This window comes from Oncorhynchus nerka, linkage group LG24, assembly GCF_034236695.1.
Source record: "Oncorhynchus nerka isolate Pitt River linkage group LG24, Oner_Uvic_2.0, whole genome shotgun sequence".
Classification (NCBI taxonomy): Eukaryota; Metazoa; Chordata; class Actinopteri; order Salmoniformes; family Salmonidae; genus Oncorhynchus; species Oncorhynchus nerka.
This window is the reverse complement of record NC_088419.1, coordinates 44,779,036-44,805,395: the sequence shown is the minus strand read 5'-3', so window position 1 is coordinate 44,805,395 and position 26,360 is coordinate 44,779,036. Positions and strand designations below refer to the sequence as shown.

General features: G+C 43.0%; 1 protein-coding gene across 1 annotated transcript in view; it reads right to left on the bottom strand.

Annotated features, from left to right (window-relative positions):
- The window catches only part of usta (uronyl 2-sulfotransferase a), a 159,544-nt gene that overhangs the window by 2,673 nt on the left and 130,511 nt on the right, over nt 1-26,360 (bottom strand). Inside the window, exons 3-7 of the mRNA XM_029631924.2 lie at nt 21,289-21,444; nt 16,749-16,828; nt 16,287-16,440; nt 10,418-10,515; nt 10,046-10,203 (exon numbers count right to left, since the gene is read on the bottom strand). Of these exons, the coding sequence (XP_029487784.1) occupies nt 10,046-10,203; nt 10,418-10,515; nt 16,287-16,440; nt 16,749-16,828; nt 21,289-21,444 (646 nt within the window). The remainder of the gene's footprint in view (nt 1-10,045; nt 10,204-10,417; nt 10,516-16,286; nt 16,441-16,748; nt 16,829-21,288; nt 21,445-26,360) is intronic.

Below are 26,360 nucleotides of genomic sequence, written 5' to 3'. Positions count from 1 at the left end.
AATGCAGTAATAACCAACAACTAACAATTCCAAAACTACTGTCTTATACACAGTGTAAGGGGATAAAGAATATGTACATAAAGATATATGAATGAGTGATGGTACAGAGCAGCATAGGCAAGATACAGTAGATGGTATCGAGTACAGTATATACATATGAGATGAGTATGTAAACAAAGTGGCATAGTTAAAGTGGCTAGTGATACATGTATTACATAAGGATGCAGTCGATGATATAGAATACAGTATATACGTATGCATATGAGATGAATAATGTAGGGTATGTAACATTATATTAGTTAGCATTGTTTAAAGTGGCTAGTGATAGATTTTACATAATTTCCCATCAATTCCCATTATTAAAGTGGCTGGAGTTGAGTCAGTGTCAGTGTGTTGGCAGCAGCCACTCAATGTTAGTGGTGGCTGTTTAACAGTCTGATGGCCTTGAGATAGAAGCTGTGTCTCAGTCTCTCGGTCCCAGCTTTGATGCACCTGTACTGACCTCGCCTTCTGGATGATAGTGGGGTGAACAGGCAGTGGCTCGGGTGGTTGTTGTCCTTGATGATCTTTATGGCCTTCCTGTAACATCGGGTGGTGTAGGTGTCCTGGAGGGCAGGTAGATGCGTTGTGCAGACCTCACTACCCTCTGGAGAGCCTTACGGTTGTGGGCGGAGCAGTTGCTGTACCAGGCGGTGATACAGCCCGCCAGGATGCTCTCGATTGTGCATCTGTAGAAGTTTGTGAGTGCTTTTGGTGACAAGCCGAATTTCTTCAGCCTCCTGAGGTTGAAGAGGCGCTGCTGCACCTTCTTCACGATGCTGTCTGTGTGAGTGGACCAATTCAGTTTGTCTGTGATGTGTATGCCGAGGAACTTAAAACTTACTACCCTCTCCACTACTGTTCCATCGATGTGGATAGGGGGGTGTTCCCTCTGCTGTTTCCTGAAGTCCACAATCATCTCCTTAGTTTTGTTGACGTTGAGTGTGAGGTTATTTTCCTGACACCACACTCCGAGGGCCCTCACCTCCTCCCTGTAGGCCGTCTCGTCATTGTTGGTAATCAAGCCTACCACTGTTGTGTCGTCCGCAAACTTGATGATTGAGTTGGAGGCGTGCGTGGCCACGCAGTCGTGGGTGAACAGGGAGTATAGGAGAGGGCTCAGAACGCTCCCTTGTGGGGCCCCAGTGTTGAGGATCAGCGGGGAGGAGATGTTGTTGCCTACCCTCACCACCTGGGGGCGGCCCGTCAGGAAGTCCAGTACCCAGTTGCACAGGGCGGGGTCGAGACCCAGGGTCTCGAGCTTGATGACGAGCTTGGAGGGTACTATGGTGTTGAATGCCGAGCTGTAGTCGATGAACAGCATTCTCACGTAGGTATTCCTCTTGTCCAGATGGGTTAGGGCAGTGTGCAGTGTGGTTGAGATTGCATCGTCTGTGGACCTATTTGGGCGGTAAGCAAATTGGAGTGGGTCTAGGGTGTCAGGTAGGGTGGAGGTGATATGGTCCTTGACTAGTCTCTCAAAGCACTTCATGATGACGGAAGTGAGTGCTACGGGGCGGTAGTCGTTTAGCTCAGTTACCTTAGCTTTCTTGGGAACAGGAACAATGGTGGCCCTCTTGAAGCCTGTGAGAACAGCAGACTGGTATAGGGGTGGATTGAATATGTCCGTAAACACACCGGCCAGCTGGTCTGCGCATGCTCTGAGGGCGCGGCTGGGGATGCCGTCTGGGCCTGCAGCCTTGCGAGGGTTAACACGTTTAAATGTTTTACTCACCTCGGCTGCAGTGAAGGAGAGTCCGCATGTTTTCGTTGCAGGCCGTGTCAGTGGCACTGTATTGTCTTCAAAGCGGGCAAAAAGTCATTTAGTCTGCCTGGGAGCAAGACATCCTGGTCCGTGACTGGGCTGGTTTTCTTCTTGTAGTCCGTGATTGACTGTAGACCCTGCCACATACCTCGTGTCTGAGCCGTTGAATTGAGATTCTACTTTGTCTCTATACTGACGCTTAGCTTGTTTGATAGCCTTGCGGAGGGAATAGCTGCACTGTTTGTATTCGGTCATGTTACCAGTCACCTTGCCCTGATTAAAAGCAGTGGTTCGCGCTTTCAGTTCCACGCGAATGCTGCCATCAATCCACAGTTTCTGGTTAGGGAATGTTTTAATCGTTGCTATGGGAACGACATCTTCAACGCACGTTCTAATGAACTCGCACACCGAATCAACGTATTCGTCAATGTTGTTTTCTGATGCAATACGAAACATATCCCAGTCCACGTGATGGAAGCAGTCTTGGAGTGTGGAATCAGCTTGGTCGGACCAGCGTTGGACAGACCTCAGCGTGAGAGCTTCTTGTTTTAGTTTCTGTCTGTAGGCAGGGATCAACAAAATGGAGTCATGGTCAGCTTTTCTGAAAGGAGGGCGGGGCAGGGCCTTATGTGCGTCGCGGAAGTTAGAGTAACAATGATCCAAGGTTTTTCCAGCCCTGGTTGCGCAATCGATATGCTGATACAATTTAGGGAGTCTTGTTTTCAGATTAGCCTTGTTAAAATCCCCAGCTACAATGAATGCAGCCTCAGGATGTATGGATTCCAGTTTGCAAAGAGTCAAATAAAGTTCGTTCAGAGCCATCGATGTGTCTGCTTGGGGGGGAATATATACGGCTGTGATTATAATCGAAGAGAATTCTCTTGGTAGATAATGCGGTCGACATTTGATTGTGAGGAATTCTAAATCAGGTGAACAGAAGGATTTGAGTTCCTGTATGTTTCTTTGATCACACCACGTCTCGTTAGCCATAGCATACGCCCCCGCCCCTCTTCTTACCAGAAAGATGTTTGTTTCTGTCGGCGCGATGCGTGGAGAAACCCGCTGGCTGCACCGCCTCTGATAGCGTCTCTCCAGTGAGCCATGTTTCCGTGAAGCAAAGAACGTTACAGTCTCTGATGTCCCTCTGGAATGCTACCCTTGCTCGGATTTCATTAACCTTGTTGTCAAGAGACTGAACATTGGCGAGAAGAATGCTAGGGAGTGGTGTACGATGTGCCCGTCTCCGGAGTCTGACCAGAAGACCGCCTCGTTTCCCTCTTTTACAGAGTCGTTTTTTTGGGGGGGTCGCCGGCTGGGATCCATTCCGTTGTCCTGGTTGAAAGGCAGAACACAGGATCCGCGTCGCGAAAATCATATTCTTGGTCGTACTGATGGTGAGTTGACGCTGATCTTATATTCAGTAGTTCTTCTCGACTCTATGTAATGAAACCTAAGATGACCTGGGGTACTAATGTAAGAAATAACACGTAAAAAAAAAAAAAAACTGCATAGTTTCCTAGGAACGCGAAGCGAGGCGGCCATCTCTGTCGGCGCCGGAACTACCCCCTCCCCCCCAAAGTCAATACTTTGTAGAGCCACCTTTTGCAGCAATTACAGCTACAAGTCTCTTGAGGTATGTCTATATAAGCTTGGCACATCTAGCCACTGGGATTTTTGCCCATTTACAATGCAAAACTGCTCCAGCTTCTTCAAGTTGGATGGGTTCCGCTGGTGTACAGCAATCTTTAGGTCATACCACAGATTCTCAATTGGATTGAGGTCTGAGCTTTGAATAGGCCATTCCAAGACATTTAAATGTTTCCCCTTAAACCACTCAAGTGTTGCTTTAGCAGTATGCTTAGGGTCATTGTCCTGCTGGAAGGTGAACCTCCGTCCCAGTCTCAAATATCTTGAAGACAAACACAATTGGAAAAACACCAAGGGGGATAAATAGTTCTGCAAGGCACTGTGTGTGTATATTATATGTTAGACACACATATCTTTTAAAAATATATATTTAATTGTATTATTTCCTGCAAACCCTACCACCCCTCACCTAATTGGAGTAAACTAATAAACAACACTTACAGTACCAGTCAAAAGTTTGGACACACCTACTCACTGCAGGATTTGTCTTTATTTGTACTATTTTCTGCATTGTAGAATAATAGTGAAGACATCAAAACTATAAAATAACATATATGGAATCACGTAGTAATCAAAAAAGGGTTAAACAAATTCTTCAAGATTCTTCAAAGTAGCCACACTTTACCTTGATGACAGCTTTGCACACTCTTTGGCATTCTCTTAACCAGCTTCAAGAGGTGCTCACCTGGAATGCATTTCGATTTAACAGGTGTGCCTTGTTAAAAGTTAAGGTAGGGGTGGTAAAAAAACCAAATCCATATTATGTCAAGAACAGCTCAAATAAGCAAAGAGAAAGAACAGTCCATCGTTACTTTAAGACAGGAAGGTCAGTCAATCCTGAAAATTTCAAGACGTTTCTTCAAGTGCAGTCGTAAAAACCATCAAGCGCTATGATGAAACTGGCCCTCATGAGGACCGCCACAGGAAAGGAAGACCCAGAGTTACCTCTGCTGCAGAGAAGAAGTCCATTAGCGTTACCAGCCTCAGAAAATGCTGCCCAAATAAATGCTTCACAGAGTTCAGGCAACAGACATCTCAACATCAACTGTTCAGAGGAGAATGTGTGAATCAGGCCTTCATGGTCGAATTGCTGCAAAGAAACCACTACTAAAGGACACCAATAAGAAGTGACTTGCTTAGGCCAAAAAACACAAGTAATGGACATTTAGACCGGTGGAAATCTGTCCTTTGGTCTGATGAGTCCAAATTAGAGATTTTTGTTTCCAACCACTGTCTTTGTGAGACGCAGAGTAGGTGAACGGATGATCTCCACTTGTGTGGTTCCCACCGTGAATTATGGAAGAGGAGGTGTGATGGTGTGGGGGTGCACTACATGTGACACTGTCTGTGATTAATTTAGAATTCAAGGCACACTTAACTAGCATGGCTACCACAGCATTCTGCAGCGATACGCCATCCCATCTGTTTTGCGCTTAGTGGGACTATCGTTTGTTTTTCAACAGGACAATGACCCAACACACCTCCAGGCTGTGTAGGGGCTATTTCACCAAGAAGGAGAGTGATGGAGTGCTACATCAGATGACCTGGCCTCCACAATCCCGACCTCAACCCAATTGATATGGTTTGTGATAAGTTGGACCGGAGAGTGAAGGAAAAGCAGCCAACAAGTATTCAGCATATGTGGGAACTCTTTCAAGACTGCTGGAAAAGCATTCCAGGTGAAGCAGGTTGAGAGAATGCCAAGAGTGTGTAAAGACATCAAAACTATTAAATAACACATATGGAATCATGTAGTAACCAAAAAAGTATTAAACTTTCTATTAAAATGTATTGCAGTGAGATAATTTCTTTATTTCGGGATATGAATACCGAGTCTGTCCACATCACCGTCAGATCATTTTATTGGTAAACTACACGATAATGTAAAAGTTTTACTTTTTAGTGATCCAATACGTAATATAGTACACTTATCATCATTTGGTTTTAATCTAGAGAGGTTAGAAAAAGTATCTAGAGCCTCTGAGGCTGTGGAGGGATTCAATTTTTGTGGATTTAAAAGAAAACATGAATCATCAGCGTACAATGACACCTTAGTTTTTAAGCCCTGGATTTCTAATCCCTTAATATTATTGTTGGAATTGATTTTAAGAGCAAACATTTCAATGGAAATAATAAATAGATGTGCCGATAGTGGACAACCTTGTTTTACTCCTATTGACAGTTGACAACTTTCTGAGGTGTTGCCATTATTTACTATTTTACACCTAGGGTTACTATACGTAACTTTAACCCATAATAAGTGATTCTCCAAAATTGATATATTCCAGGGATTTATATATAAACTCCAGTCGTACTTTATTAAATGCCTTTTCAAAGTCAGCTATGAATACCAGGCCTGGCTTCCCAGATATTTCATAGTGTTCTGTTGTTTCAGTCTTATATTGCCAACAATGTATCATCCATGTAAAAAACCTGTCTGATTAGGATGAATAATATCCGACAAAACCTTTAAAGTTCTATGTGCTAAGCATTTTGCTAGACTTTTTCCATCACAACACTGAAGTGTAAGAGGCCCACAATTTTTTTAATTGACTGGATCTTTATATTTACCACTTGGATCCTGTTTCAGTAATAATGATATCAGACCTTCTTGTTGAGTGTTCGATAATCTACCATTTATATAAGAGTGGCACAAACATACTATTAACGGTCCACTGAGTATATCAAAAAACGCTTGGTACACCTCCACTGGTATGCCATCCAGCCCTGGAGTTTTCCTGGACTTAAAGGCTTTAATTATATCAAGAAGTTCCTCCTTTGTAATCTTTCTGTACAGCTGTTAATTTTACATTATCAATAGGGAAAAAATCCATGCAAATAGCTTCGCTTAGTGGAGATGGAGGAGAGTGAAACGAAAATATATGCTTAAAGTACTATACTTCCTCTTTCAAAATATCATTTGGTGAATCATGGGTAACAATCATTTGTAAAAAGTTTCAGTAAATTTGTTTTGGTAGCATTTCTATGTTTAAGATAAAAAAACACAATTTGGTGCATTTTTCCCCATATAACATCCAGTTTGGTTTATTTTTATAATATATTACGGTTAGATCTTTCTTGAATAAGTTCCTCCATTCCTTTTGGTTTTTGTTTTAACTTATTCTGAGCCTCTATGGTACAGTTGTTATTGCTATCTAACTGTACAATTATTCCTTACATTTCCTTTGTTAATATGGACTCGACCTAAAATGCTTTTGTTTTAGAGATGAGTACTGAATTGCATGGCCTCTAAAGGCACATTTAAAAGTGTCCCATACAATAAGGGGATCTATGTTATGTCAGGAAATAGTCCGTTATAAATTCTTCTTTCCTAGTAAAACAATATCCTCAGCCACGTAGAAATTCTGTAAGAGTAATATATGCGCGAATTATGTGATGGACTGACCGCATTCTGTCCCCTATCAAAACATTTTAAACTTTTGGTGCCAGAGAGAATGACATAATCATGACGACTAGCTTGATTGAGCCTCCACCATGTATATCTCACAAGGTCAGGATATTTCAAGGCCTACCTTCAAACTCAGTGCCTCTTTTGCTTGACATCATGGGAAAATCATAAGAAATCTACCAAGACCTCAGAATTTTTTTTGTGTACCTCCACAAGTCTGGTCGATCCTTGGGAGCAATTTCCAAACGCCTGAAGGTACCACGTTCATCTGTACAAACAATAGTACGCAAGTATAAACACCACATGAACACGCAGCCGTCATACCGCTCAGGAAGCAGACATGTTTTGTCTCCTAGAGATGAACTTACCTTGATGCAAAAAGTGCAAATCAATCCCAGAACAACAGCAAAGGACTTTGTGAAGATGCTGGGGGAAACACGTACAACATTATCTATATATCCATAGTAAAATGAGTCCTATATCGACATAACCTGAAAGGCCGCTCAGAGAGCAAGGAGCCACTGCTACAAAACCGCCATAAAAAAAGCCACACTACGGTTTGCAACTACACATGGGGACAAAGATTGTACTTTTTGGAGAAATGTCCTCTGGTCTGATGAAACAAAAATATAACTGTTTGGCCATAATGACCATCGTTATGTTTGGAGGGAAAAGGGGGAGGCTTGCAAGCTGAAGAACACCATCCCAACCGTGAAGCGCGGGGGTGGCAGCATCATGTTGTGGGGGTGCTTTGCTGCAGGAGGGACTGGTGCACTTCATAAAATAGATGGCATCATGAGGTAGGAAAATTATGTGGATATATTGAAGCAACATCTCAAGACATCAGTCAGGAAGTTGAAGCTTGGTCGCAAATGGATCTGCCAAAGCATACTTCCAAAGTTGTGGCAAAATGGCTTAAGGACAACAAAGTCAAGGTATTGGAGTGGTCATCACAAAGCCCTGACCTCAATCCTATAGAACATTTGTGGACAGAACTGAAAAAGCGTGTGCAAGCAACGAGGCCTACAAACTTGACTCAGTTACACCAGCTCTGTCAGGAGGAATGGCCCAAAATGTACCCAATTTATTGTGGGAAGCTTGTGGAAGGCTCCCCGAAACGTTTGACCCGAGTTAAACAATTTAAAGGCAATGCTACCAAACACTAATTGAGTCAATGTAAACTAATGACCCACTGGGAATGTGATGAAATATATAAAAGCTGAAATAAATCATTCTCTCTACTATTATTCTGACATATCACATTCTTAAAATAAAGTGGTGATCCTAACTGTCCTAAAACAGGGAATTTTTACTAGGATTAAATGTCAGGAATTATGAAAAACTGAGTTTAAATGTATTTAGCTAAGGTCTATGTAAAGTTCCAACTTAAACTGTATCCATTAATCCATGAGGGTGATAATTTGTAGTGTGATTTCCTTTACGGTCCATAGAGAAATTTAAAACCGTATTATAATCTCCCACCACAATAATAGTCTTGTATTGCTTGTGGGGTTGATCTATTATTATATATTTTTTCAAAGAAGCGTGGATCGTCGTTATTTGGACCATATAGGTTAATGAGCCATATCTGTTTATGGTTCAATAATATGTTTAAAATCATCCATCTACCTTGAGGATCTGTTTGGACAATTTGCACATTTGGATCGAAGTAACTGTTCATTAATATCATCACCCCTTTTGAATTTCTTTGCCCATGGGAGAAATACATTCAACCCCCCACTGTCCTTCTCCACACAACTTCATCTAAAATAGTTGAATGAGTGTCCTGTAAACAATATATATTATATTCCCTATCTTTTAGCCAGGCAAATACTGACCGTCTTTTCTTATTATCTGCTAAGCCATTACAATTATAACTGACTATACTTATTTCACCATTTACCATAATGAAATACCAGTTCTAAATCTATTTATCATAATATATGTTTGTATATGTTTGATTCAGTGCCCATGTAGCTATACCTTGATATTTGCATCGCCTCTAAGTAAATTGCTCCTCCAATTGTACCCTACTATTCCACCCGCTAAAATCCCTCCCCATCCCAAGTTGGGTTGTCATCCCAGTGACTGGCAGACCACCCCCGTCCCCCGAGAGACCGGGACCCATCTAGCCAAAAGCATTTCCATCTCCCTCATCTCAATTTGTATGAGATATAGCAATTCATATATATAAATAATTAATTTGCATTTTATTGCATGACATAAGTATTTGATCACTAAGAATTCCGGCTCTCACAGACCTGTTAGTTTTTCTTTAAGAAGCCCTCCTGTTCTCCACTCATTACCTGTATTAACTGCACCTGTTTGAACTTGTTACCTGTATAAAAGACACCTGTCTACACACTCAATCAAACAGACTCCAACCTCTCCACAATGTCCAAGACCAGAGAGATGTGTAAGGACATCAGGGGTAAAATTGTATACCTGCAAAAGGCTGGGATGGGCTACAGGACAATAGGCAAGCAGTTTTGGTGAGACGGCAACAACTGTTAGCGCAATTATTATAAAATTAATCTTGAGAGGGCGGTGCTGCTTTAGTAGGTCTCTGACCACATTCATCTTCTGATTTTGCTGCATATAGGCTACTTGCAGTAGGCCCACAAAACAAATAAGGACTTCTCCTTAGTGTATGGGTCTCTCAGGTGGGTGTCTGGGGTATAGAGTTGGGGACCGTTCCATCATGATAGGACAGTAAATAAATAAATATGAATAATTTACTTTAAAATGTATATCCCATATCTGCACAAAATGGAAAGCTCTCTCTCTCACAACCCCTGCTCACAAACACACATGGGCTCTGGGATTTGCAACCTCTATCCTTTTTCACTCACACTTTTCCAAACACAAAAACACACACACACCCCAACTTTCATCACAACACAGTCACACATACTGCGCCTTCTATGTCCTCTGTGTTTGATCTTCTGTGTTTTATCAACCGTGTTGATTCAGTAGTTTTGTGTTCCAGTTCTTTATATTTGAAGATGTAGTATTTAGCTAATTATCCTTTCTTCTAATGCTGTCTTACTGTAGACCGTTTTTGGAGGTATGAAAATAAACTTCTGACAAACGTTGATTTTGGAGTTAACTATTATCTTAAATGTGAATCATTTAAACGCAGTGTAACGTGGTGTTTACAGGCCAGGGTGTGCTTGCGTGTGTACCTGGGCTCTTGTAAATGTTGAGTACGTCAGTAAAGTAGTGAGGCAACAGTCTCTCGAGAAGGAGCAGGACATCTTCCAGCTCCTCTAGGATCCCCACGATAAGAAAGTTTTCTAGAACGTTCTGTTTGGCCCTTTCCAGAGCCCATACTCCCGGCTCTCTGAAACACACAGAACAACAGACACAGTCAGAAGAAAATATCTGTCAACCCAAAGGAAAGTATAACCAATGATAATTCTAATACCACTAATAATGTACTAAACATTACCAGTCGCAAAAATATGAATACCAGCGAGGACAATGTGTGACTATTATAACATTTCTTTACTCCAAATTTGGAGCCTGATTCTACGATGCAATACAGATCTTCTTACCTGCACTGTGGGTGCTGTCCACAGAAATAAGGGATGATGTAGAAGAGTCTGGGGTTGGAACATTCTGGGTAATTCTCCAGGATGCAGACATTGATGTCCTGGACAGGAGGGAGACAGAAGAGACAGCCAATCAGAAACACAATCAGAAAGTCAGACAATCGTCAGCTTTACTGTAATACTACATTACTCTCACTAGGGGGAACCCTTCACCAAGTATTTTTCTCTCTTAGGAACTCGTACTGCTTTTCTCCTGGTTATCATTGGTAAAGACACTCTGGCCCCAAACCACTTTCTAACAGCCTAAAAATAAGACATGCAGCTTCATATCCACAAGGTTACAATTCAGATATTAGGTAATCTGGGAGTGTAGGTTATCTCAAGCGTAAAATGTAGTTAGAGGTTGATACTATTATTATATGTCCAGAATGATGACAGTTAACTGACTAGTAATGCAGACCAATCAAACAGAAACGATGGCAACCTTTGGTCTCTTCAGCTAGCCACATTAGGTTGGCCATGCTACTAACATCCCAATTTAATTCTACCATCCTCTCTCCCTCATGTCAAAAATCGCCTCAGTGAAAAAAATAGGAGCCACTGGAGAGTAGCAGTGAAACACTAAACCACTTCTCTGTTTAACCAGTGGACTGAACGAGGGAGGCCCACTGAGACCAAATTTAAAAAAGAAAGATTAAAAACACATTTCTGCTACAAACACAAGAGTTAAACCCATGTCACACACACACACACACACACACACATATATATAAATACTTCAAAAATGTTTCTCAGTTGAAACAGGTACCAGTCTATACAGGTTAAAGGGTGTTGATAATTTTAAAAAGCAGGTCAGACCTGGTACCTGTTTGTAATGGGTTAAACGCTACAACATCTCACCCAGCTCTGGTCCTGTGTGGGGTTCTGTGGTGTTAATGATACTGGGACACCTGGTGTACAGTCAGGTCAAAACCCAAGACACAGACCTTGCAGGAAACATGACATATCAGCTTAATTAATCATTCATTAGCTTTGAGTGGACACCTGTATTCACACAGGGACAGACTGGGGCCAAGCCACGATGATGTAACATTAACGAAAGCGCTATAAAACCTAGATGTACTGGGGCTTTGAGATCAGACCAAGCTCGTTCTTGCGCCCCCCTTCAATTTCTCAAACTCTCTATTCCTCCCACCAAAAAAACATAATACGTTTCGTTTTAAACCCGCAAACCCTGCAGTCAACGCAATATGAGAGAAAGGGTCACCCGTCTATTCCTGTCTTTGTCGATGATAGTTTTAGCGTATTTAATTTCTTCAGTAGCCCACCAGTGGGCCATAAGCCTCTCTGACTGACTGACCTGTTAATACAGGAAGCAATATTCTCAGGATTTCTATGGAACGCCATTTGGGTCTTTGCGTGTCAAAAAAAGATACATGTCAAATAACACTATTTGACGTGTCGAATAAGCTTGTTGACCAATCAGGACCTGAATATGACTGCATGTCACATATTTTAATGCGTTCATGCATTTTTTACGTAGCTATTACACATTGATTACACTATCACTCGTATTTCATATGTCACAACGATTCATCGATACGTATGCTATGATGCTGGTAAAGTTGTCTCGCGCATCTACAGTCCTGGTCATTAAAAAAAGCCCATGGATGCAAACAATGTTCTTCCCCAAAAACATAGCAAAACAACATCATCTAGGAGTCATCTAAAATAACCACATTCCATAGTATCTATGTCGTGAAGCTAATAGCAGTGAAACTATTACTGTGTAACTCCGGTAGGACAACATCTGAAAAATACCACACTTGGTAGTGTGTAACGGTGCTCGACCAGTCCGCGAAAGCCAACATCACCCACAACAGAGAACGGTTGATTGTCAAGGTCAATGAACTCCATTATCTTGGCGTTAATGGATTTCACCTGAGTTGTCTCGCTGAAATATTCTTACTCTTTCAAATGACTGCTTGACTTGTTGACTGCTTGATCCACACAGCAGACATTGTGGGCAAGGTTAGGAATGCTGTGATGCATGTGTAGCGCAACATTTTGCATGGCGTCATTACGTCACTTTATATAGGTATGCACGTCATCTTTGACATCGGTTTTTAACATCGGCATAAACTAGACATCGGGCTGATACCGATGTTGGCATTTTTAGCTAATATCGTCCGATTCCGATATGTTCACCGATATATTGTGCATCCCTAGTACCTACATTGGGGAGAACAAGTATTTGATACACTGCCGATTTTGCAGGTTTTCCTACTTACAAAGCATGTAGAGGTCTGTAATTTTTATCATAGGTACACTTCAACTGTGAGAGACGGAATCTAAAACAAAAATCCAGAAAATCACATTGTATGATTTTTAAGTAATTAATTTGTATTTTATTGCATGACATAAGTATTTGATCACCTACCAACCAGTAAGAATTCCGGCTCTCACAGACCTGTTCGTTTATCTTTAAGAAGCCCTCCTGTTCTCCACTCATTACCTGTATTAACTGCACCTGTTTGAACTCGTTACCTGTATAAAAGACACCTGTCCACACACTCAATCAAACAGACTCCAACCTCTCCACAATGGCCAAGACCAGAAGGCTGTGTAAGGACATCAGGGATAAAATTGTAGACCTGCACAAGGATGGGATGGGCTACAGGACAATAGGCAAGCAGCTTTTTGTTTTAGATTCCGTCTCTCACAGAGTTGAAGTGTACCTATTATAAATTACAGACATCTACATGCTTTGTAAGTAGGAAAACCTGCAAAATCGGCAGTGTATCAAATACTTGTTCTCCCCACTTGTACATGTTCACTGACAACAGCCAGCAGAACAACTGGAAGAGGCTTCAAATGAATGACAAGTACTGAAGAGAACCCAGAACACTGGCAGAACACACAAGAATTGTGTTAATGTCAAGTGACCCTTTGGCTAAGGCCGCTGTCTGTCTCTCTCAGGATAAAGGCATAGATGTGATCTATTCATTATCTGACTCTACTGTTTCTATGAAATGGCCTCTGAAAATGCCAGTGGCAGCAAACAGGAGGAATTTTTAACAATGACCGTGTAAGGGAAATGTTAATGTTTGTGCTATTCTTAACTAATGCAAGTGGCTGACAGTACAAATCCTCACTATCAGTAGCTGCAATTTGGCAGTACGCCCAGATCTTGTTTTGAAAACGAACTAAAGATATCTCAGTTTCAAGGTCTCCGCATAGAGAGAAAGAAGCCTTGTGAGGTGTTGGTCTGTCACATGAATGAAAAAAAACAGTCATGATTAATGAATTATGCTAAATCATGCTAATATAACTTGTCTTTATATACGGCTATACACAGACAACTGCTGGGTCTGCCAAGTCAGAGCTCCTGATTGACATTTGTACTACTGTGCAATGAGTTGGTTGGAAACTCTCCAGCGCGCTGACAATAAACAATTATTAATTTAAGATTGACTTTGAGTGTCCCTGTGAATTTCCATGACAACTGTGTCCCAATTCTTAAAGCCCTTCTGGGCCTCATCTCCTTCCCTCCGTAATCACAGACTGTGGACAAGACAAAAACGTTTCTGTGAAGGAGAGGGAGAGGTGAGGGCAGAGGAAGAGAACGTACAGGAAATTACACGTGCAACGTTGGCTGGTCCCCCCACACACAGGAAGCCATGCTAGGCTCTCAACTGGTTACAGTGGGAGCAAGTTTCTCTTTCACTATCTAATGCGTAGGCATGGCATGCCTTGACATGAGCAATGCTGGGTGTCTGCCAGGGCATCCTCTCTGAAGCTTGTGTGTGGGGAGGGTACACATGATTCATAGCCAAACAACTCACTACAAAAGCTTGTGCGTGCGTGTTCACATGACTGTATTTATGAGAGAGAGAATGCGCGTGTGTTCACATGACGGTGTGTATAAGTATGTGTGTGTGTGCGTGTTAGTGTGTAAAGAGAGAGTGGGGCCGATGGAAAAGGTAAGAAGTCTACCACAGGAATGTTTCAATAAGACGTGCATTAGTAGAGCCAAGGCATGGTTGAGGAAACTGACAGTGTTCTTTCATTGACACTTCCTGTAGTCACAGAGCAGTGCTCAGAGCAGGGCTCTGCTGGACTAATGTACGTCAGGCTGGCCTGCTGTTCTGCTGCTGCTCTACAGGGGAAAGAGAGGGGAAAGACCCTGCTGAATTCTATGGCTCAGACTGGATTGGCTAAAGGTGTTGACACAGTAGCAACTCAGCACACACACGCACTGGGATGTATAGGCCAGGGTGCTAACAGGACACACACACACACGCACACATTCAGGTGAGCCTGCCAGGGTAGCACAGCGGCAGTCCCCCTTTACTGTAGGAGGGGGCCTCTTGCGCTGCATACTTTAATAACTCAACTCACATGCTCCGGTACTCCTGGGACGCTGAGCAGAACTTAATTACCAACAGTCAGACTCAGACTCACTCCAGCCACGATGACGTTCACTTCACTATTTGTGTTTGTTAATGTTGCCGGTTATGGTTGTTGTGAGGGCCTTTGACAACACACTGGTGTGTGTGTCTACCCACAAACATGAGTGATTGAAGGAGCAGTAAGGGAAATTCCTACTGTATATCAGCTGAAAGACTCCATCTCTACACAGATTATACCAATCAAGCCCACCCTTAATGACACAGCACGTCTTACCTTTTGAACCTTACTTAAATGGGACATCCACTCAAAAAAAAAAAACGCACACAAATCACATAGAAACAACAGTTTGAGGATTAAATGAAAGCAGTAAATGTCATTAGAAAAGCATGAGATGTCAAATCCCACCACAGAGTAATGAGTTGCCTACTGCGGGGGAAAACGACACAGACAGAGAGAGAGAGAGAGAGAGAGAGAGAGAGAGAGAGAGAGTTCAGGTCTCTAACTAACCGTCAGATGTGGTCTAACTCAGTCAAGTCTGTAATTGAGTTCTGAGCGGTTCTGGGTTGAGAGCAAGGAACGATAGAAGAATGGTAGAGAGGGAGGGATGGCAACAGCCCACAAGGGGAAAACAATTGGTTACCCTTCCTTCCCATGCCACATCACGTACCCTTTAACTTCAAGTACTATACATACATTTTTTTATTTATTGTAGAACTGCTACAAGGAACTTTCAGGGATCCCTAAATCCAATACCACAAAGCTGTAACTAATAGAGTACAGTATGCTTTGCCGCACCTGATTAGTTATCAATTATGCCATCATGGTGAGTAGAAAAACAGTGGTTCATTTTTGCTTGTTTTTTCTGTACTCCAAATAGCATTTTAGAACTTTTAAATGGTGTAGAATTGCAGTAGACCAAAATAAGCTTTCTAGAAAGTCCTTGGAGGGAAATGAATCCTTGGAGGGGGAGTTACCACTGATGATGTTTCTAAAGTGAATGTTCATTTTCAAATTGATTTATGGAATAAATTAGGACATATACAAATTAACAGTTAAAACAATTATTCAACACAATGCATTTTAGTTTTAGCACATTTTCAATGAGATTTGTGACACAATTTGCTGATTTCCTATGGGCACCCATGACTGGTTCTTGACCCCCCCCCCTATTTGCCACCCCACTAAAAAATCCTAGACTCGCCCCTGCCTGACTAACGTTGAAACAGATGGAGACATGGAAGGACTGTGTACAAGCCAATAACTCAGTCATACAGTTACTGTTGAAGTCAGAATGACACTGGACTTAATTAATATTCTGGATCATTAGCCTTCATACTGATGCTGCATATGGAAAGAAGGCGAGGAGAGCAAAGACCTAGGCTGTTGGCCCCGACATGACAGATGGAAACAGGCAGGGAGAGAAATTGATACACTTCTATCAATAAAGGAAGAATCTCACCAGGTATCTCTCGTCATCCTTCATCCCTGGTGTTCGGATGAGGTGGTTCTGCTCACCCCTCCAGTCCCCGAAACGTCGGAAGAAGTAGTTGGAGAGGAAACGGTTAATGGGGTCCCGTATGATGTTGATGTAGACGGGCTGCTCTATCCTGAACCTGACAGACAGAGGGACAGATGGATGGACACACATTTATACAGTGTACACACAGTATAAGGTTTTCCACAGTGGGGCAGTATTGGGCCCTAGTTGATAAGGAGACACGCATAAAATGACATTTCCTCTCCAAATATCCATTAGTCAAGGCTTTTGTGAAAATGTAAACTATAGGAGCAGTTTAAAATAAACTTTGGCCAAGCATAGTAAGAATAGTACATTCCACTGTTTTAGGTGATTCTGTGTGCCATTGAGATCCTGGAATCAACTGCTTCAGTTGTCATACGTGGTGTGCTCTGCTGCAGTTACCTGGTGAAGTTGAGGAAGTGGACATGTCTGGTGTACAGGAAGGGCTGAGGGATGTTGCTGATGTTCCTCATAAGATCCACCTGAAAGACACACATCAAGAGAAATGACTTTACTAGTCTATACTTGAATCAAAAACAGTAAATCTCTCCAGGATGGAACCAGAACCAAACACAGAGTACATTTAGACCCATATTTTCTAAACCTTTGTGTGCTTTAATCGGCGATGATGGAATAGTTGTAATCAAAAACAATTTATTTATATAGCCCTTCTTACATCAGCTGATATCTCAAAGTGCTGTACAGAAACCCAAAACCCCGAACAATGCAGGTGTAGAAGCACGATACAGGTCCAAGTGCGTGATACAGGTCCATTCTACATCAAAACAAATGTCACACATATATTATTTAGTATATGTCATGTATTACACATTCATTTCACATGTTGGTTTCAGCAGAGAAATCAATTAGAAGGTTCCACCTCACTGTGCCTAACATCGACATAATGGTGTTTTCGAGACCCCCTTTAGACTGCGCCAGAAATGGACGTCATACAAGCTGGAACGAGATCCCTGATCCCCTCATCTCCCACTATTGAGAGCAGCTAAATAACATCACATGTTGTTAGCCCTCGGTGGGGCTTCCTGTTGATAAAGCCCAGTGGCAATAACAGGTATGTGAATTCTTTGGAATTACCTGGATTTCTGCATAAATTGGTCATCAACTTTGATCTGATCTTCATCAAAGTCACAACAATAGACACACATAGTGTGCTTAAACTAATAACACACAAATTACAGTATTTTTCTTGTCTATATTGAATACAGAATTCAATCATTCACAGTGTCGGTTGGCCTACCTGGCTGGCATAAACATAAACCACGGGGAAAAGCGTCCTTCATTCGTTATTTAAGTGCATAGATGACATTTATTTGTTCCCGCTGCCCCTGTTTCGATACAGATGCATGATAATGGTCCATTCTACATCAAAACAAATGTCACACATATATTGTAAGTCGTTCTGGATAAGAGCGTCTGCTAAATGACTTAAATGTAAATGTAAATATTATTTAGCATATGTAAAGACACGATTAAATCGAGAATATTCCGATGGGTGACAATATTAGCCTATCACTTGTGAATTATATTGTATCACTTATGAATGATGCCCAGCATAAGAAAGTGAGTTTCGAGTTTGGGGAAGATAATATTCACTATATAAAAAATGCACCTTTATAATAAAAGCATTACATGCATAAATGCATTTGCGGGTCACTTTTGACAAGGGTGTTTTCCGCTAAACAGAACATTCGCGCTTATAGCCTACTACCATGTTGCGCATTGCTGCGCTGATAAATGTGAAGAAACATGTCTACATCTTCAGCAAGCTGTCAAACTATCGTCCATCAAGCACAAGCTACACGCTGTAGTAAGCAAGTCCGAGGCAGGATAGAGCGCAATCAGCGAATGATCGAAATCAGAAACCCAACCCTCAAATATCCAACGGATCTAGGAACATAACCTCACAAATCTAGGTTTAGGAAGATACTGACTTCATGACCAAAATGATCCTATTTATAAGTTGTAGTAAAAGTTTAAATAGAATCAATGTTTCCGACTATTATCGATGCAACATATGATGTTTTTTTGGTTTAGCTGCAAATGAACAATAAATGGCTCCATTTTCGGCTGGCGGAAGTTTCGTCAATTTCGTCATTTAAAAAGTGGTGCACTAGCATTTTCCAGCCCTTACGACCGGTTCAGGAATTTGCCTGTCTAACATCCGCTCACTTGCGCTGAGATGGGAGGGTGTGCCCTTAAAAACGTGCGCAAATATGCCAATTTCAGTGAGCACAACTAGGGATATATAAAACGGACCAAAATCTGGTTTTAGTGGTAACGCAATTGTTTATGGCATTGATTTTGCCAGCGAAGGCACACACAGTACTCTTATGCACATTACCAATGTTGATTAAAATATCAGCGCAGCAAAACAGTCAGACATTCCCCTTTTTTATTTATATAGGAAATGATTGAAAAAGTCTGCTACTCCAAGCCAGGGCCGGCAGGACCTTCTCAATGTTTGGGTAACCGTGGTAGGTAGTATACAGGTACATGCGATCCATGGCAGAGCTGCGCCTGCTGTGTAACATCTTTGGCGACAGAGAGAGAACACAGCATCACAGAGAAAAGCTGGGTTGCTATTATTGACCACGCTGAAATAAACCCATCGCTCCCTCAGGTCCTGAGAGACACACACAGGTCACTATGCGATATGGTGAGGTAAGTAGGGCTCCAGAGTCTAGGGGACCTCAGCTACCCAGGCTGAGAGCATTGGTTCTGGGTAAATGCATTAGCAGGCTTGCCAAAGGCTGGTGTAACACTCCAGTCCCCAGCCAGACTGGAGCTAAGGAGACCAGTCTCAGATTATTGCATGGTTTGCTTTTTCCGTAAAGTGTTTTTGAAATCTGACACAGCGGTTGCATTAAGGAGAGGTATATCTATATTTCCATGTATTTTTTTATTTTTATTTTACCTTTATTTAACTAGGCAAGTCAGTTAAGAACAAATTCTTATTTTCAATGACAGCCTAGGAACAGTGGGTTTAACTGCCTGTTCAGGGGCAAATAGCTCCCGTTTGTTCATCACGCTTGGCTGAGAAATCGACCGGAAAATGCTGTCACTACAACGCCAAACTTTTTTTCCAAATTAGCTCCATAATATCGACAGAAACATGGCAAATGTTGTTTAGAATCAATCCTCAAGGTGTTTTTAACATATCTATTCGATAATATATCCGTCGAGACAATTGGTTTCTCATAAGAAGCGATTGGAAAAATGGCTACCTCAGTATTTTCCGCAAGATTTTCTGCGGGAGACATCATGTGACCACTTGCTAAATGTGGTCCCTTACAGCTATTCTTCAACAGAAAGGCGTGAAAAGACTTCACAATGCTGTAGACACCTTGGGGAATACGTAGAAAACGTAAGCTCATTCGTAGCTCATTCACAGCCATATAAGGAGTCATTGGCATGAGGCGGTTTCAAAAAACGAGGCACTTCCTGATTGGATTTTTATCTGGGTTTCAGTTCTGTTGCACTCACAGACAATATCTTTGCAGTTTTGGAAACGTCAGAGTGTTTTCTATCCAAAGCTCTCAATTAAATGCATAGTCAAGCATCTTTTCACGACAAAATATCTTGTTTAAAACGGGAACGTTTTTTATCCAAAAATTAAAATACTGCCCCCTAGTCGTAAACACTGATGGAAAAATCCTATGAGGATATGAAACAAGACCACATAGAGAATAGCACAAATATTCATCATCATTCTCCTCCTCTCTCAGGAGTCTGAGAAAGTCTGTCAATGCAGCGTTTAAAAAAATATCAAATCATTTATCAGTAACAATATTAACAATAACAATACAATATTTCTCAACAAGATTTTTGCTAGTACTGTCTGGGAGTGGTCTGAGTGGGGAGGGGGAAACTGAAAGCTGTTATTACTAGCCGTTATTGGCAGAGAGGTTTGGAACTCTTTGTTGCCACCAGGCAAGCCGAAACACCCGCCAAAGCAAACCAGGAAATAACACTGATAAAAACAATTTTACAGTGTTGGTTTTATCGATTATTGTACAGTATGATACAAAACACATAAAAAACATAATTTTGACTGCACAGGGCCTCTAACAAGCCATGCCTGCTTATGTTGGTGTTAGACGGCAGGAAGTGTAATTTATAGAAAGGCATATTTTATCGGTCTGGCACTGATGGAGGACACCCAAGAGAGGTCCTACCACAAGACAGGTGTGCCTAATTAGCTTTCTAATTTCCCCAAAATACCACTAGAATAAAGGAAGATTAACAACAAGAGAGAGAGAGAGAGATGTAGGGAGAATCTCAATTGCATAATCCTCACATCCTCCCCTCCCATACTTCTCAAAACCCATTGGATGAGAAAGCCAGGGATCCCTCCCCTCTGAGAGAATGGCAGTTTTTTAATCCTTCAGAAATCCTGCCATTCAGTAATGTTTTCATTGATGTTGGCATTTGTGTTGGTATTTCCAGTGGCACAGCCTGGCATTTCAACATGTCTCTGAGGGATGCGGCTTTAAACACACACAGCACTTCCTCTATAAATGCTGTGCTGATGTCCTTAAGATGCTCTCAGAAATCATGAAAAGACATCCCCATCCCTTTAGCCTGTTCATTTAAAAACGAATGGACAATACAGTAGCCTGCTGTACAACAGCTTAAAGTGGTAGCATTAGAACATCACTCAATAAAGGCACAAAGGTATTGTGGCTCCTTCCAGTCATCAAACAACAAGGCAACCCTCCCACTTCTCTGTGTTGTTCAATAAATGTTGAAGAAAAAAAGGGAACTGTACAGCGCATATTCTAGATTTGTGGGTTAGGGTCGGGTGCGGGCCTCAGATTTTCACTTTATCACATATAGTTGGGCGGTTGCTACAAACACCTGACCCGCGCATCACTAACATACACCCCCTCCACCCATATCTCTCTCCCCACCCCCGTCTTACCTGTTCATGTTTGGTGAGGCGTGTCTTGTTGTGGATGTCTGAGGAGACAAGGTTGAACTGATGTCTCTCTGCCAGCAACCTCAGTAGGATGACCACTGTCCTGCTGCCACACTTCCCCACGCGGTTATACACCACCTGACTGGGGAACGGCAGAACCTGCAAGGGGAACACAAGAAAACACACACTGCTGAGTGAGGAGATTAAACAACTTTATAATCAAAGAACAATTAGTTCATCTATACCACTGATTGTAAAGATAAGGTTAAGAATAATGGTAGGTGCAGCTTAAACATGACACCAGGTAAGAAAATGGAAATACACTGACAATGGGATTGGACCCCTCATTTCCCTCAACTGTCACTCTGTTCTTCCTCTCTGACTTCCCATGGGCTGTTCTCACTCAACCCCCGATGCCCTTCAATTCTGCAGATACACTATATATATATACACAACAGTATGTGGACACCCCTTCAAATTAGTGGATTCGGCTATTTCAGCCACACCCATTGCTGACAGATGTATAAAATTGAGCACACATCCATGCAATCTCCATAGACAAACATTGGCAGTGGAATGGCCTTCCTGAAGAGCTCAGTGACTTTCAACATGGCACGTCATAGGATGCCACCTTTCCAACAAGTCAGTTCATCAAATTTATGCCCCGGTCATCAGTAAGTGAGGGTATTGTGCCGACTGTTGAAGCGCATAGCGTGTAAAAAATAGTCTGCCCCTCGGCTTCGACACTCGCCCAGCACAAGAACTGTTCGCCTGAGAGCTTCATTAATTAGATTTCCATGGCAACCGCACACAAGCCTAAGATCACCATGCGCAATGCCAAGCGTCGGCTGGAGGGGTGTAAAGCTTGCAGCCAATGGACTCTGGAGCAGTGGAAACATGTTCTCTGGAGTGATGAATCACGCTTGACCATCTGGCAGTCCAATGGACGAAAATGGGTTCGGAGGATGTATAGTGCCAACTGTAAAGCTTGGTGGAGTAGGAATAATGGTTCAGGTTAGGCCCCTTAGTTCCAGTGAAGGGAAATCTTAACTCTACAGCATACAATGGCATTATAGACGATTCTGCGCTTCCAACTTTGTGGAAACAGTTTTGGGAAGGACCTTTCCTGTTTCATCATGACAATGCCCCCGTGCACAAAGCGAGGTCCATACAGCAATGGTTTGTCGAGATCGATGTGGAACAACTTGACCGGCCTGCACAGAGCCCTGAACTCAACCCCATCGAACACATTTGGGATGAATTGGAACACCAACTGCGATCCAGACCTAATCGCCGAAAATCATTGCCCAACCTCACTAATGCTCTTGTGGCTGAATGGAATAAAGTCCACGCAGCAAAAAGTCCACGCAGCAATGTTCCAACGTCTAGTGGAAAGCCTTCCCAGAAGAGTGGAGGCTGTTATAGTAGCAAAGGGTTGATCAACTCCATATCAGTCCATGATTTTGGAATAAGATGTTCGACAAGCACATACTTTTGGTCATGTAGTGTGGACTCCACATGCAATGCTTTAACACATACACTCAAACATATAGACACAGTTGACACAAGCAATTCTCACTTGATTCCGTCTGATAGCAGAAGGTTGACTAAATCTTCAGCATCTCTGAGAAAAAAACACAAAGAAAGAGGAAACAGAATTCTGTGCGTGTACACGTACGTGAGGATGACAAGTTTTGCAGTGTACACTCATTTGACTCAACAACATCTCTTTAAATCAATAACTAGAGGACTCCTGATGGGTATAATTTTTCTCTTAATCTTTTGTTGTCTTTTTGCTAGCTAGGGCAATTTAATATAAGTGCTGTCTGTCTTCCCAGTGGCCTACCTGTTGTGTGAATTGCTGACGTAATTTGCAGCTGATTGTTGACACTGCAACAAGGATTAACGGGCAGGGTAATGTGTGACTGGTAATCAGTGGCTTTATTGGAGGGGGAATGGTTTCACCTCTCCTAGGCAACCAGCAATAGGAACCGTGAGGTGTGCTCTTCACCTCTTCTAGGCAATTAGCAATTAGTGTTAGTACTTCAGTCTCTCCTGTTCTTTTTAGCCGTGGCCATTTCCGTGGCGGTCGTGTCAGCGCTAGTCACTTGGCAAAAAAATGAAATGGTTCTGCGGAGATAGGAGAGGAAGGATCCACACCACTCTCTCACTTGAGTATATTCCCTAGTTATTTTAGATCTCATTTAGCTCTTCTATAACTTCATCAACTATGTGTGTTTTCTATACCTGTTTGCTTCTCTTCCTGTAGGCTTTACAGACGCTCCACACCCCTTAGTTGCAGTCCTTCTAATTTTGTGTACCCTGCGCGCACAACCCATCCTGTCAAGAATGCCAAGGTCATCTCAGCCATCTCAGCTGCCCTTCAGTCCCCAGACTTTTTGGCCTTGATGGAGACATGGATCACCCCAGAGAACACCGCTACTCCAGCTGCTTTTTCTTCATCTGACAACGTGTTCTCTCATAGTCTGAGAGCATCTGGTTGTCACGGTGGAGGCACAGGGCTACTCATTTCTCCTAAGTGTAGATAGAATTAAGGATATTTTTTTATCTCATTTGAATTCCATGCTGTCTCTGTCACCTGTCCACTCAAGTTTAACATTGTCATCTATCACCCACCAGGTGCCTTTAAAGTTACTCAATGAGCTTGACACCTTAATAATCAAATTTCTTGACGATGGCTCATTGTACTTCAACCTCCCAACGCTTTAATAAGCTCTTTCCACCTTTCTTATTTTCACCTCACCCTTTCCCAGTCACCTCCCACGCACAAGGCAGGCAATACCCTTGACCTCATCTTCACTAGAGGTTGTTCCCCTACTAATCTCAACGCATCACCACTCAGCCCTACCCATAAGTTGCAATTTTCACTCTCTCTCCTACTACTCTCTACTCTTCAAGCCTCTCTCTGATAAATCCTTTTCAAACCTGTCTCCTAACTCTGCCTCTTTGACCCTACTCTCCTCCATTTCCGCATCATTTGACTCTCTCTGTCCCCTTTCCTCCTGGCCGGCTTGACCTTCCCCTCACGCTCTGTGGCTGAGTGACTCGCTGTAGGCAGCTGAACGGAAATGTCAGAAGGACCTATCATCCTTCCACTCCCTCACTCTACTTTTCTTCCTCTGTATCCAACTCATCCCTGACCACTGGCTGCATCTGTCAAGTTGGACAGAGAAGCTCCCTCCTCAAGAATGTCAAACTACAGACCGATATCCCTTTCTTTTCTTTCCAAAGAATTTGAGTGTGCTGTCTCTGACCAACTCTCGTTATCTCTCTTCGAAAGATCTTCTTGACCCTAACCAGTCAGGCTTCAAGGCCGGCTCACTTAACTGAGATCGCTCTCCTCTGTCACAGAGGCTCTCAACTCTGCCAAAGCCGACACTCTCCTCTGTTCTAATCCTCCTAAACCTATCCACTGCCTTAAAACAACGTGAACCATCAGATCCTCCTCTCCACCCTCTCAGGGATGGGCATCTCAGGCTCTGCACACTCCTGGATTGGAACCTATCTGGCAGATCATTCCCATGTGGTGTGGAGAGGATCTGTGTCTGTACCATATGCTCTCACTACTGGTGTCCCCCAGGGCTCAGTTCTAGGCCCGTTTCTCTTTACACAGTCACTCGGCTCCGTCACATCCTCACATGGTCTCTATCATTGCTATGCGGATGGCACTCAACTACTCTTCTCCTTCCCCCCTTCTAACACCTATGTTGCGACACGCATCTCTGCGTGCCTGGCAGACATCTCAGCTTGGATGCTGGCCTACCACCTCCAGCTCAACCTTGACAGAAGGGTGCTGCTTTCCAGCCAGGGAAGGCCTGCCTGCTCCAAGACCACTGCATCACGGTTGTCAACTCCATGGTGTCCCCCTCCCAGAGTGCAAACAACCTTGGAGTGACCCTGAACAACACCCTGCAAACATTAAAGCAGTGACTCGCTACTGCAGGTTCATGCTCTACAACATCCTAGCATGTCTAATCCAGGCACTTGTAATCTCCCGTTTAGACTACTGAAAATCCCTGCAATTTATTCAGAACGCAGGAGCCCTCCTGGTGTTCAACCTTCATAAATTCTCCCATGTCACCCAGCTCCTTGGCACACTCCACTGGCTTTCAGTCTTAGCTCGCATCATCTTCAAGACCCTGGTGCTTGCCTACGGAGCAGCATGGGGAACTACACCCCCTTACCTTCAGGCTTATGCTCAAACCCTACATGCCAACCCGAGCATTCCGTTCCGCTACTTCTAGTCTCTTGCCCTCCCTCCTATGGGATCGCAGCTCCTGCTCATTCCAGTCAAAGCACTACTGTTCTGGCACCCCAATGGTGGCACAAGCTCACCTGGCACCCCAATGGTGGCACAAGCTCTCCTGGCACCCCAATGGTGGAACAAGCTCACCTGGCACCCCAATGGTGGAACAAGCTCACCTGGCACCCCAATGGTGGAACAAGCTCACCTGGCACCCCAATGGTGGCACAAGCTCACCTGGCACCCCAATGGTGGCACAAGTTCACCTGGCACCCCAATGGTGGCACAAGCTCACCTGGCACCCCAATGGTGGCACAAGCTCACCTGGCACCCCAATGGTGGAACAAGCTCACCTGGCACCCCAATGGTGGAACAAGTCAGGACAGTTGAGTCCCTCCCATCTTCCGAATTTAAAACACACTTTTACCCCATTTTTCTCCTCAATTTCTTGGTATCCAATTGTGCAGCACCCCATGGGTCTCACGGCCTGGACTCAAACCAGGATCTCTAGTGGCACAGCTAGCAACAGCAATGCAGTGTCTTAGACCACTGCGCAACTCAGGAGGCCCCCTACCTCTTTTAAGAGTATCTTAACTGCTGATAAATACTTTGAGAGAAAATGTACTTGATAAGATTGTGATATCTTGTCTCACCTAGCTATCTTAAGATGACTGCACTAATCGTAAGTTGCTCCCCATAAGGTTGAACACCGCACTCCGCAGATATATAATTAGCATAATACAAACAATCTCCATTAAACCTGTCAGTTTAAGCTAGAGCCATCTGTTATTTTGCATTGGATACGTCGCAT